Genomic DNA, 12,898 nt, shown 5'->3' with positions numbered 1-12,898 from the left:
ACTCGCCATCGCCGTTTCATAACAGTACTGTCAACGTAGGAGCAGACAACATGTAAAGCAACCATCAGGGACAGCGCTTTACGAGTTAGTTCCTATGGAAAGAAGACGTGACCATCGCAGAAATTCATCAGCGCTTAGTGGCAGTCTGTGGAGAACATGTGCCGTCACGGAAAACAGTTTACAAGTGGGTAGAAGGTTGGAAAACAGGGCACACCTTGGTGGACAAGGGAATCAGTTCTGGAAGGAATGTGACCGTGTCAACACCAGCCAACATTGCCCGGGTCCAAAGAAACAAATGCATCACATTTATGGAAATGGAGGCAGCCACGGGTTGTAGCTGAAACACCCTGCAGAGGATCGTGCACGGCCACTTACAGTTGGGAAAGGTGTCATCCACGTGGGTGCCTAGACTCTTGTCTGCAGACGAAAAGCAGAGGTGTGTGGACGTGTGCAGAAAACTTTTGCAACGCCATGATCAAAATCCAGCAGACTTCATGGTTAGGCTTGTGGATGGTGATGAGACATGGCTCCAATTACCATGAACCACAAATGGGATTCACAGTGCTGCTTCACCCATCATACTCTCCCGACTTGGCGCCAAATGATTATCACCTGTTCAGGAACATGAAGAAACCTCTGCGGATTTTGCAGAACTGGACACAGCTGTCAAGGCATGCGTACGTAGCACTCCGAGAGAGTGGTTTCAGGAAGGTTTGGAGAGACTGACACATCGATGGTAAAAGTGCATACAGTTACAATGAGATTATGTTGAGCAGGTGGACTTAACAACTGATGTGTAATGTACTTCATTTGGGTAGAAAATAATAGTGTAAAACAATATAGTGCACCCTTCGTAGAACAGGGGAGTGGATTGAAACAAAGTACACGAAGAAGATTGGTACCTGAATCCACTGAAGTGGCGAGCGGTCGTACACCGCACCTGGGAAACTGGAGACAATTAACTGATGATGATGATAAGAATATGGCCGCAGGTGCCTGGTTATATGACAATGTTATGAAAAAAGAACATATTCATTTCGATGTTACCATTGATAAGAACAAATATTAACTTTTTTTCGTGACTCATTTTTATCACTGTTTGCCTGCATGTTCTGATAATAGTGCACCCCTGGTTGCAATGCTTTGAAAGCTGTGCTGGAAGAAAAAAGTGTGTGCGATGCTGGTATTTCCTGGCAACGTTGCCAACAAGTGATTACCTGCAGCCTTAAGTATTTCAAATGGTGAATAAATTGTACATTGTCTTGTGACCAAGTTGTCAAACTACTGATAAGCCATACATTGTGCATGTACTGGTATTATTTATTTACGGTGGAATCCCATTTGTACATTCCTCATTAACACTTTTTCCCGTCAATCACGTCAAAAGTCCCGGTCCCAAAGCACTAAAGTTTATGTAAAGTATTGCTTTAGAACGTTTTTGCACTCCCGCTTACTACGTTCAAATTTTGACATTCTTCATTCAGTATTTTAGCCAGTCCTTGCGCATTTGTTAGTGCATTTGGACATGCAGCCACTGACATGCGTGCATCTTAGTGATGGGATGTGTGTTAGGGTGAGAGAGAATGCTTAATTACTCTTACAGACAGCTGGCGCCATGATTTTATGTTGTAAACGTTGTAATATGCCCTAGAGCATTGACAGACTCGTTTCATGACTTCACACATTTGGTTTTCTCTGCTAGCATTAGGAAACAAGTCTAGAGAAAGGCCGCGATCTACCTTCATATCGTTTTGTATATTACAGCAGTAGAGCGATTGGCATTCAGTTGCTGTTTAAAGCATCGTCTCGAATTCTGTTTTGGTAATCTTCATTTCTAATATCATACAGACACTGGTATTGCTCATTAAGTACTATGAGTTTGATTTCTGTTACACTTCCAACAGTATAAATCTTCCTATAACCACCAACGACCTAATTCAAGCAGCTTCGGTTCAGATCGTGTCACTTCGGCTAAGGTTAAGCGATTGCCTAAGCTTGTCATAGTAGCAGTCGAGAGCTCAGCTCAGTTTAGCAGGTGTGCTCCCTGTAGTGTCATTCATTCAGTGACTATAGCTTGCCGTATAGTGATATAGTGTTCTTGGCTATTTTTATCTGGGCATTATTTACATGTTTGCAATGGAGAGGAAGAAAGTCAAACAAATAACAAACAATGAAAAACTACAAATCCTTCAAGAAGTGGATCGGAATCCAAATGTGAAGTATGTAAATGCAACGCGGAAGTTAAACATTCCACCGTCAGTTTTAAATAAAATTGTTAGCAAACGTAAACTGATTGAAACTGCTTTTGAAGAAGGGAAAAGTGCTCAAAGGAACTTAATCACTAGGGTTAGTTTCCAGAATTGGAAGAAGGTGTTCTAAAATGGTTTGTGAAAGCGCGAGCTCCTACCGTGCCGGTAGACGGTACTGTGGTAGAGCTCAGGCAACACTTACTGCTGAAAAAGTGTGACCTCATTCTTTTAAAGTATCTAATGGTTGGATTGACAGATTCAAGAATTGACATGACTTAGTTGATAGATGTGTGCGAGGCAAAGCTGCTGCCCTGGATAATGACACTACACTGTGCGAAACTATTGAAACCTGGAAAACTACTGTACAGTGCTTCCTGTGATTGCCTAAGCTTGGCACAGTAGCAGTTGACAGCTCAGCTCATTTTAGCAGGTGTGCTCCCTGTAGTGTCATATATTCATTCAGTGAAGATAGCTTGCCATATATCTTTTATGCAGGTGGAATGGGACTGTTTTTAATCTTCCAGATAAAACCCTGGATTTTAAGGGTGCGAAGTGTCAAGGTGGAAAACTTAACAAGGAAGTGCTTACAGTTCTCCTGTGCTGTAATAAAAGTGGAACCAAGAAGTTGATACCACTTGTTATTGGAAAAGCACGCAATCTGCGATGTTTCAAGAATGTGCGATCTTTTCCATGCAAGTACACTTCTAACATGAAAGCGTGGATAACTTCTGCAGTATTTGAAAATATCTTACACGCATGGGATGCAAGGCTTGGCATAAGAACAGGAAAATTGCACTCTTCATCGATCAGTGCCCCACTCATCCTACAAATATTTCTAATTTGATGCTTGTTGTTTAAAGGGACCTAACATCTAGGTCATCGGACCTTTCTAATTTGAGAAAAATAAGATTCCTTCTAGCAAACTGCATGAGTAAACTATAGCCATTAGACCAAGGCATGAAGCAGAAGGATCATAAGCGGCTGGTACAGAGAAGTTTGGCTGCAGTGGAATCGACAACGAGAAAAAGCGATCTTAGATGCCTGCATTTCAATGACTGCCTAGGATTCTGTGGAGCAAAACGCTATTCGGAACTGCTTCAATGCAGCCGGCTTTTGTTGTCGTGTTCATGCTGATGTCACGCTAGAGGAATTCTCAGAGAGTGAAGAATGGCGTTGAATAGCAGGAGAGGTCACTTTCAAAACATATGCCCGTTGTGTGAAACTATGACGATAGATGAAATACTTGAAGAACAGAAGATGGAAAAAGCGTCAGTGCAGGATGAAAGAGATGACGAGCCAGATCCTGAACCAGTTCCCACGGTTTCGAATGTGATGGAGACAGTGGACATAGTGAAGCGATGTGTGTAGTTTTGAAGTTGATGACGAAGTAATGACTTTATTAAACAGGATGGACAGTAGAATTTTAAAATTGATACCAAGAAAACAATCAACCATACAAATGCATGTAAATAATTCTTAATTAAGGTCGGCAATTTCATGCGCATGGCTATGACTCATTTAAAAAAAATATTTTTACACATTGGAAATACAGATTTATTTTTAAGCAGCTTGGTGAACTAAATTTTTAACTTGCGACTGTTATTACATCTGATTTTATTATTGAAAATAAAGATGAAACCATTATGCAGTGAAATGTAGTAAACACACACACACCAAACTTACTTATTTCACAGTTACTGGGAAGGTCATAGAACAATTACACTGTATAAGTTATGAATCTTAACCTTACATGTAATAAATTACGCTGTGACTTAAGATGCTTCCTTCTTTGTTTATAAAAATATCTATTGAGAGAAATACCTTTCTCCCTCCATTTCTATGAAGAAAATTAATCTAAGTTATCAGTGCTTAAAAAGTGTATTCTACTTCAAAAATATTCAATTTAATTTCAAGCAAACCAAGAAGAAAAGGCTGCAAATTTTGAAATTTTATTTTAGAGACTTGCAAGGTGCTACATATGGAGTATAGCTCTAAATGGCATGGAAACATAGACATTAAGGAGAGAAGAATAGAGGCATTTGAGATGTCGATTTGGCGAAGAATTGAAGGAGTAAAGTGGGAAGATAAAATATCAGATAAGGAAGTTCTGAAGGGAGTGGGAGAAGTGAGGAGCATGCTGACCGTAATCAAAAATAGGAAGAAAAATTGGATAGGGCATAATCTAAGACACAACACTTTACTACAAGTAGCAGCTGAAGGGATGATAAAAAGAAAACGAGGAAGGGAAAGGAGACGATATCAGTTAGATAGCATTCGAATAAGAAAAGAAGATTATGCAGAAGTGAAGAAAAGGGCACAAGATCGAGAGACATGGAGGTCACAGCCATGATTGGACCTGCCGGATGGCAGAACAACTTATGATGTTCAGTGTTCTCCTCAGAAATTTTTATCAGCCGGGTGGCAAGAATGAGTGGCCGGGCAGGGAATACTACGTAAAACTTCAGTATGAAAAGAATTTTGATTCATTTCCCTCAGGGCGTTAACAAAAATATCAGGCAGGTAAACATTAACCGCAAAATTGAACTATTTTAGTGTTATCACGAACAAGACATAAGAGTATTTTGAACTTCTAATGTTCTATTGCTCCTTCCAAATCATGTAACAGCGGACTTAGGCGTACCACTTGGTTGCTGTGGACATGTGGACTGCCATGTGGGTTTGTGATGTTATGGGGAATAGAGGGTTCGCATGCGAATCCACACTAATCCAGAGCCCTGTTCGCGACTACGTACGTAGTGGTCAAGCTAAACATTTGATCTCCGATGCAATTTATGCAGTTATGCTAATAATAATGATTTATAATTTAAATTAACCATTTTACAGTATTTACATGTTAATTTGGAACACACAATGACTCAAATACGTACCTATTAATATTATGAAATTAGCACATATCTAGGTTATATTAGCCGGGTGGTCTCTAAAAGTGGCGGGCCATTAAAAAGGTCCTAGGGAGAACACTGATGATGATGATGATGATGATGATGATGATGATGTAGATTTTAGAAATTACTATAATTTTTGAAATTAAGCAACAAACAAAACTCATTCAACCCTAGATTCAATATGTTACAGGTAGTTGAATTCTGCTAAATTGTCAGCACTGAGTGTTGCCAGATCTTCTGTATACTCAACCCGTATGACTCTCGTATTCAGGGGGTATCCAGTAAGACAAGTAACAAATTTGGCGCAAAGAGAATAAAAATAAAGTAGTAAGATTTAAAAAAATCTAATTTATCTATGTCACCCCTCTCCTCATTGTGGATGATTGATTCATGGTTGCTGTACTTTATACAGATGGCTACACATAAACAAGTATGATTATCGTTATGGCCTCTCATAATACGGATAAATTTTTATCAATAGCGTAATAAATTGAATAGAGTGTATCAGTTTAAACTGACATTACCAAATAAATGCAATATCAAATCTCCCAAAAATTTCCATCAGTAAGTTCAAAGTTCAAATTTGAATGAATTCAGAACATACTCTTCACTTTGTGACCTAAACCCAACCATAGATTGTGATGTGATCCGATGGGTTCCTAATAGGGATGGGACAAACGGTTACTTTCCAGTATCTTGTTCCTGTGTATCCGTTACAATGTAGTATTAGGTTGGAGTATTAGGATATAAAAGTAACATAATACAGGTTGCTCTTCAACTTTTGGGTGGAACATCCACTATACCTGCTACCTCTTGCAGCCCCTAACCGCACCTTAGTAAGTACTTACAAATAGCAATACTATATCTTCATCTCGCTTTCTTCTCTCCCACTCTCCCTTTTGTCAGCTCGTTACACACATTCTTGACTATTCCTAGCAAATGTTTGCAATGACCCATGCACACTCTGAGAACTAATACTTCGAAACCTTCGTTTATGAAAATCACTGTGATAGCTAGGGGTATCTATGTATTCCTAGACATCCAAGAATCTGTAGTTAAACACACTCGGATCCGAAATTATAAAATATGTTGATGAACGAGTGTCATATACACTTCAGATGCTACCGGAATAAGAGATGAGGAAACAGTTCTTCTATCAGACAAGACGTAAGCAGAGTTTAATCCAGAACTCTTTCTTTTGTGTTTTTATGTCACACCGACACAGACTGATCTTATGGTGACAGTGGGATAGGACAGGATTAGGACGGAAGCGACGGTGCCCTCAACTGACGAACAGCTTGTTGCGTACATTGGAAACCACCGAAAACCATCTTAGGGTTGCCGACAGTAGGGTTATAACTCACCATTTCCTGAATACAAGCCAACAGCTACATGACCCAAACTGTGTATCAACTAGCTCTGGAAATACGTTTTCCAAAACCGTTGTCTTTCGCCATGGGGAAAAAAGTTGGAAATATGCAGTAAACAACTGTGTAAGTGGCTTGTCCAGTGTCTTTTTCTCTATAACCACTCCTTTTCTTTTGTACTGGTAAAAATTATGATAACAGCTGTTGCTGCACTGCCTGGCCGGTTGCAATGACAAAGTTTCAAGAGAGACAGATACACGTGATGTCACGATGGTTTTTCAGGATCTGATACTTGAGTACCATGTACATTAATGAGGACTGCATTAACCAGTTGAATTTTAAAAATTATTTTTATTATTAATATTTATTATTTTGTGCATTCTTAAAACGTGTGTCTAGGAAGCGGTTTTCCTGTAATCGAGTTTTTGTCCACATAAATTTTATTGGGTCTTTAGCTCGCTGTCCACAATACAGCATGAAAGTGGAAAGACTACGCGTAACAGTTTAGAGGAACTACGCTTCTGTATGTATCACCACCTGTAAGCCTAATACAATACTTTGAGTAACTAAGGAATATCTGTAACTGTTAAAAAATATTCGCTTGCATCTGCACAGAGTATCCGGTGGATCACAATATTTCTGGAACAACTTACACTGATGGAGTAGGATACAGTATCATGTTACAATATGTAATTCCCATCTCTAGTTCCTAACCAAAATATTATCAGCACTACGCGAGTTAGGAGACAATAAAGAAGTAACTCAGTTCTCAACTAAACACAGGTCACTCGCAACAATTATAAATAACTTGCAAGTAACCTAACACAGAAATATAAATCTGTAAATGTATCACTTCTTATTGTTAAACAATTCATTTTAAATCGTGCAAATATGCGTAGAATATTGTTTACATTGAGTAAACTTGTCAGTGATTGTAAATTGGTGATCTTATGAATAAGAGAGAAAAATTGTGATTGTAGTACCGGTAGTCTCCACTGTCACCTTAGTAACTTTGAGAAAGTTTTCTTTACTCAACCTAAACTGCTAAATCGTCCATTACCGCCAGTGACTACGTTTGGACTGAAGTCAGTCCCCTGCTGTATTCGTGGTTGCTACGTAGGAAAGGGAGGGGGTGGGGGAATTAGTAATGATTTTGATGAAATAAAAGTGCGGAATTGAATTAAGGATTATCTTGTAAGACATTATTTTTAGTGATAAAATGAGTTTAGTACAGATAAGAATATCCTAACTCACATTTCAGATGTTTTGCATCAGAATATCCTCCTGTGGGATTCAGTGTGTAAAATTTTTTGATCTGTGCTGATGTCTGTGAAATGGTGTGAGTCTCTCCGAAGGCTGAATGCTGATTGTATGTTATATTTTTGTGTTCTTTATATCTGATATGGAAATTACATTTTGTTTGGCCTATATACGTTGGCGCTGAAGTTTGGTTCTTAAGATTTGAGTTGCAACTCCTGATTTGAGGAAAAGAATTAAAAACAGTCTTCATTTGCAATGACTTGAAGACTTTTCAAGAACAACCCCTTGCAGACCTCTTTCCTTTCATCATTATGCAAGTACTGTGCCCCTGTATATCCTCTGTTCTTGCCAGTGGGGTGGAGCTTTTTGAGACAATTTTCTTATCATTGAGGCTACAAACGAAAGTGTTCCGCACGACCTTATCTTCCAGTTCTAAAAACCGATTAAATTAAAAAATATCTTTCTGCCCCTCTTTGGGAAAAGTATATGGCTGTTTCTCTTGCAAGAATTTTCAACACGACTACAGTAAATACTTTCTTGGAAACATTTTTTCCCCCTGGAACTCATAAGCTATTGCCAAATTCCTCTTGGCTTTGTTCTGTATACGTTTCCAAGTGTCTTGCTGTAGTAATCTCTTCTTTCCTTTATTCTGCATTTGCAAGTCTGTTCCTTCATTTAAATTCTCACTTTACCATCATCTGCCTCCTGATCATACATTTTTACAGAATAACAATACCAAAAAACCACACAACAGTCATAAGAAAACACTTGCCGTTCACGTGCAATACCACCACATCGAAGCGCTTAAGTCGATCCAGCCATTCACCAGAACAGCAACTTGTTACACAGCTGTATATAATGCTAGCTAGCTTCTGCCATTTAGCATTGACATAATGAAATAATATTTGGAGGATAGTTGAACACATTGCAGATTATAGAAGTGCATTAGCCAGAAAAACAACTTAAGTCAAATTTAAGTGCTTATTGCACCCCATTGCCTCAATTTCACAAACATATCTAATATAATCAGGAAGAATGCTTTTCTATGGCTTACAAAACACGTTAAGCTGAGTGGTCTGTAACGCTTTGTTTTTCCCCCCTTTCCATTGTACAGTGGGGCTGCTATTGCAACTCTCCATTCATCTGGTATTGCTCCTTCATTCAAACAGGAATCAAATATTTCAGATAGGGCACTATATCCCAACCATTTGCCTTAAGTATATCCCCAGAAATATTATCAACCCCAGCTGCTTTTCTAGCTTTCACCTTATCATAGGTAAATTTCAGTAATTCACCAGTGTTAGTCACCACCTCTACCTGGACATTAACCTTATATCCAACTACCTTTACATACTTCTGACTGCATACTTCTTTCTATAAGTCCTCACATACCTTATACACTTCTTGTTTAATGATCCCTGGAATGTCCTTCCTAGAACCTGTTTCTGTCTTAAGGTATCTATATGTACCCTTCCATTGTTCCCTAAAATTCCTCTGGCTGCTGATTATATTTGCCATCATGTTATACTTAGCTGATTTTCTTTTGCTAAATTCAATTTCCTAGGAAATTCTTCAATATCTCCTTACTCCCATAATGATTCCCAAGTCTTTTTTTTCTAACTTGCACCTCCTCCTTAATCTTTTTATTTCCCTGTTATAATATACCTGGGTCCTTATCCTCTACCTTTAAAGGTACATACCTGTTTCTACACTCCTCTATGCCAACTTTGTACTTCAGAACTGAAAGCTGGGTGGACTGTGAGTGTGTTATGTTTGGCTAGAGGTAACATATGTGAATGTAGAGAGAATGATTGCTAACACAGTTAGCTGAGAGTAGTGGCAGAAGGGTATCTGTAATAATAAGACGAAGGTTAACTAAGGCGTGAACATGTATGAAATTGTGTGTAAATTGGCATCAATGGAAGAGTCATGTAATGGAGGATAGTTTGTCTAGTAAGATAAGAGGAAGTTCTAGATGGTGATTGAAGTCGTTGGTTATTGAGTTTTAGGTACGAGGCATGGAAGCGGATGGGACCGAAATACTGATTCCTGATACAGAATTTTGGAACTGTTTGGTTTATTCGCAAATGCTTACAGACGGAATGCTGAAACGCATATGAGCCTATAATTAAAATCTATGTACATTATCCTAATAGTATATATATGCTTAGTTCCAATGGGAAATATTTTTTTAAAAGTGATAACTTAAGTCATCAAAATTATTATACACCTTTTAGTTGTGTTTTAGCTGTTTGGATTAAGAAAAATGAAATTTTCATTCTTTTCTGATTGCAGGAAGTCCAAAAGTTGGAATTTAATGCAATACCAAGCAGTTTGGAAGTGTCACGGGATGGTACAACCTTGACAGTAACTCATGGTAACATAGTGAGCTTCTGGGATGCACAAAGGTAAAGATTGTAACTGTGATATATTTTAAGAAGGATAAATTGTTGTTTATTATAGTTAGAGTTTGTGATTTTTAGCATTTGGGATAAATGCGAAATACGTCGCAACTTTGTCAGTGTATGTGCCTTCATCTTATATGACCCGTACAAGTGGTTTTTAGCGATTTTGAATTAGCGATAAAATGCGAAATTATGCAATTTATGCGAAATAGATGCAAAACTCTCGGTTTTATACGAAATAAACCTAAATATTTTTTTTTCATTTTTTCTTAAAAATAAGATATGTTGTTATTTCAGGAGAAAGAATTATTACGGCGCCCATTGCGATCGTAAGGCGGTAACATACTTTGACGGACAGTGCATGGAACATTTATAAATTCATTATCACGGTTAGCTGATCAGAGAGATTTATTCTGTTTGTTTTGCAGCCTACCTGATTGATGTCAGATGATACCTGATGCTATTTTCTCTTTGTACATAGTAACTCTAAGCTGAAGTATGGAAAATAAAAAGCACCTCAGTTTGCTGCTCGTTGTAAACAATCATGGCGGCATCCAAGTGCGGCATAGATGAGGTTATTCGTAATTGGCTTGAAAATAGTGATGTTGAAAGTAGAAATGATTCTCTGGAGAGCGAAAATACTTCTTATTCTTCAACTGACAGTGATGAAAGTGATTCTGATTTCAGTTCCGAGATGATAGTGCCAATTGAAACTACGTGACAAAACCAGAATGCAACAAGAGCAGGTGAAAAGTCTAGTAAAATTATACTTGGAATTACGATATTGTTGACAATAAGCCTGTTTCTGTAACATTCAAACCAGTTTCTGAAATTCACTCTATAGTGAGGAGAGGGTTGGGAAATAATCCGAAAGAAATGGAAGTAGGGAATGAATTTCTAACCCCACAGCTCTGGGATCACGTTACTAAGGAAACCAATGCCTATGCCTCTATATTTCTTGCTCATTTATCTGCTTCCCTTGAAACCAGTAATACTTACGAACAAAAACATTAGTTTCCTGTAACTATAGATGATTTAAAAGCTCACTTTGCTCTGTGTATTCTTATGTATGTGATTAGTCAAATTTATGTTCAAGTGACAAAAATACATAAATGGTATGCAAGGGAGTATTTCTTTTCACAAGTAATGATGGGCCAAAGGATTAAATCATTCAATGTGTGGAATATCTTTCACTGGCCAAAGAGCACTGCAAAGAACAATCAATCAAACAGCAAATGCACTTTCAAGTGCACACATTCATTCTCTTTGTGTTGACGCTTGATCATAGTCGGTTATTCTTGACATTGGTGTTGAGCAGTAGTTCCTGTTTTAAAGTACGGTGGCGATTTATTTTAATGTCTGGTAGCCATGGGTAGAAGCGAAGTGGCGATCAAACAGAATGCCGAGTCACATATCGGGACATTTTTATGTAAGCGATACAGATAGGCCTGTATTGATGTACTGACTTTGCAATCAAAGAGTTGAAGGAAAAAAAGAAATGTTTTGCAGTCCTTCCCTTGCCTCGGCAGCACTGGTGTGCATTTGGGCCTCCACGAACGGTGTTGATGTAGAATTATTTTAGCAAGTACAAAATAATTGTAACTGATAGGCAGTCTCGAATGAAGGAGAACACCATTTAAACAATTGGCATGTTGTACTTCAATCATCATTGAAATTCCTGTTCCTTGTAAGTGTGTTGTATTGTGATAAATAAATACGTTCAGAATAGTATTTTTCACTTTGAAATTGTTTGTAAATTTGTAAATAGGCATATTCGTGTGTGTGTGTTAATACTTCTTGCAGCCGGGCTGAGTAGCTTAGACGGTTAAGGCGCTGGCCTTCTAACCCCAACTTGGCAGGTTCGATCCTGGCTCAGTCCGGTGGTATTTGAAGGTGCTCAAATACAACAGCCCCGTGTCGGTAGATTTACTGGCACGTAAAAGAACTCCTGCGGGACTAAATTCCGGCACCTCGGCGTCTCCGAAGACCTTAAAAAGTAGTTAGTGGGACATAAAACAAATAACATTATTATTATACTTCTTGCAGTCTTATGTTGATGTTTGTCTTATTTTCTATAGTGAATTCAAAGGTTGTGGGCTCGGATCCCACTGGTGTTCGGTTAGCAATTTTTGTTCTGTACTTAACATCTCTTCAACACGTACTAAATGTACGCAACACGACCTAATAGGTTGAAAGTCGGTTTCAATTAGCAAATTATGCCTATTTTTAACCATTTTGCTACAAAACGCTAAATTTGAGAAATTTAGATGCTACAAAATGCTAAATTTGAAAATCAAAACACTAAATCTCTGATTTTTAAATGCTATAAACAACGAACTCTAATTATAGTACATCATACTGAAGTTTGTAATTGCAGTAGCTAGACTTCATATTTTCTTCCCAAAACTGTTCTTGTAGCTATACAAGAAAGGTTTACTTCCAGTCACAGAAGGTCTGAAAATTATTATACTCAGCATTAAGTTCAATGAGCTTAATAGCTGCAGTTGCTTAAGTGCGGCCAGTATCCAGTGGGTGGTATGAATAAAACTTGAGAGTTCTTACTCAAAGTATACACTCATGAGTAGCACTTGGTAGGAGTATATTCTCAGCCCAAGTAGTATGTACTCCATTTGGTAAGAATAAGAAGGTTCTCCTTCGATGTAGTAGGTACTCAAGCGCACCGCCATGTGGATCATTTGAAATTGAGTAGG

The 12,898-nt window shown here is 38.2% G+C and overlaps 1 protein-coding gene across 1 annotated transcript in view; it reads left to right on the top strand.

Annotated features, from left to right (window-relative positions):
* Positions 1-12,898, top strand: part of wmd (serine-threonine kinase receptor-associated protein wmd) — a 58,979-nt gene that overhangs the window by 28,080 nt on the left and 18,001 nt on the right. Inside the window, exon 4 of the mRNA XM_067149142.2 lies at positions 10,078-10,190. Within this exon, the coding sequence (XP_067005243.1) occupies positions 10,078-10,190 (113 nt within the window). The remainder of the gene's footprint in view (positions 1-10,077; positions 10,191-12,898) is intronic.

The sequence above is a fragment of the Anabrus simplex genome, chromosome 6 (genome assembly GCF_040414725.1).
Source record: "Anabrus simplex isolate iqAnaSimp1 chromosome 6, ASM4041472v1, whole genome shotgun sequence".
Taxonomy (NCBI): domain Eukaryota; kingdom Metazoa; phylum Arthropoda; class Insecta; order Orthoptera; family Tettigoniidae; genus Anabrus; species Anabrus simplex.
This window is presented reverse-complemented; position numbering and strand designations above follow the sequence as displayed.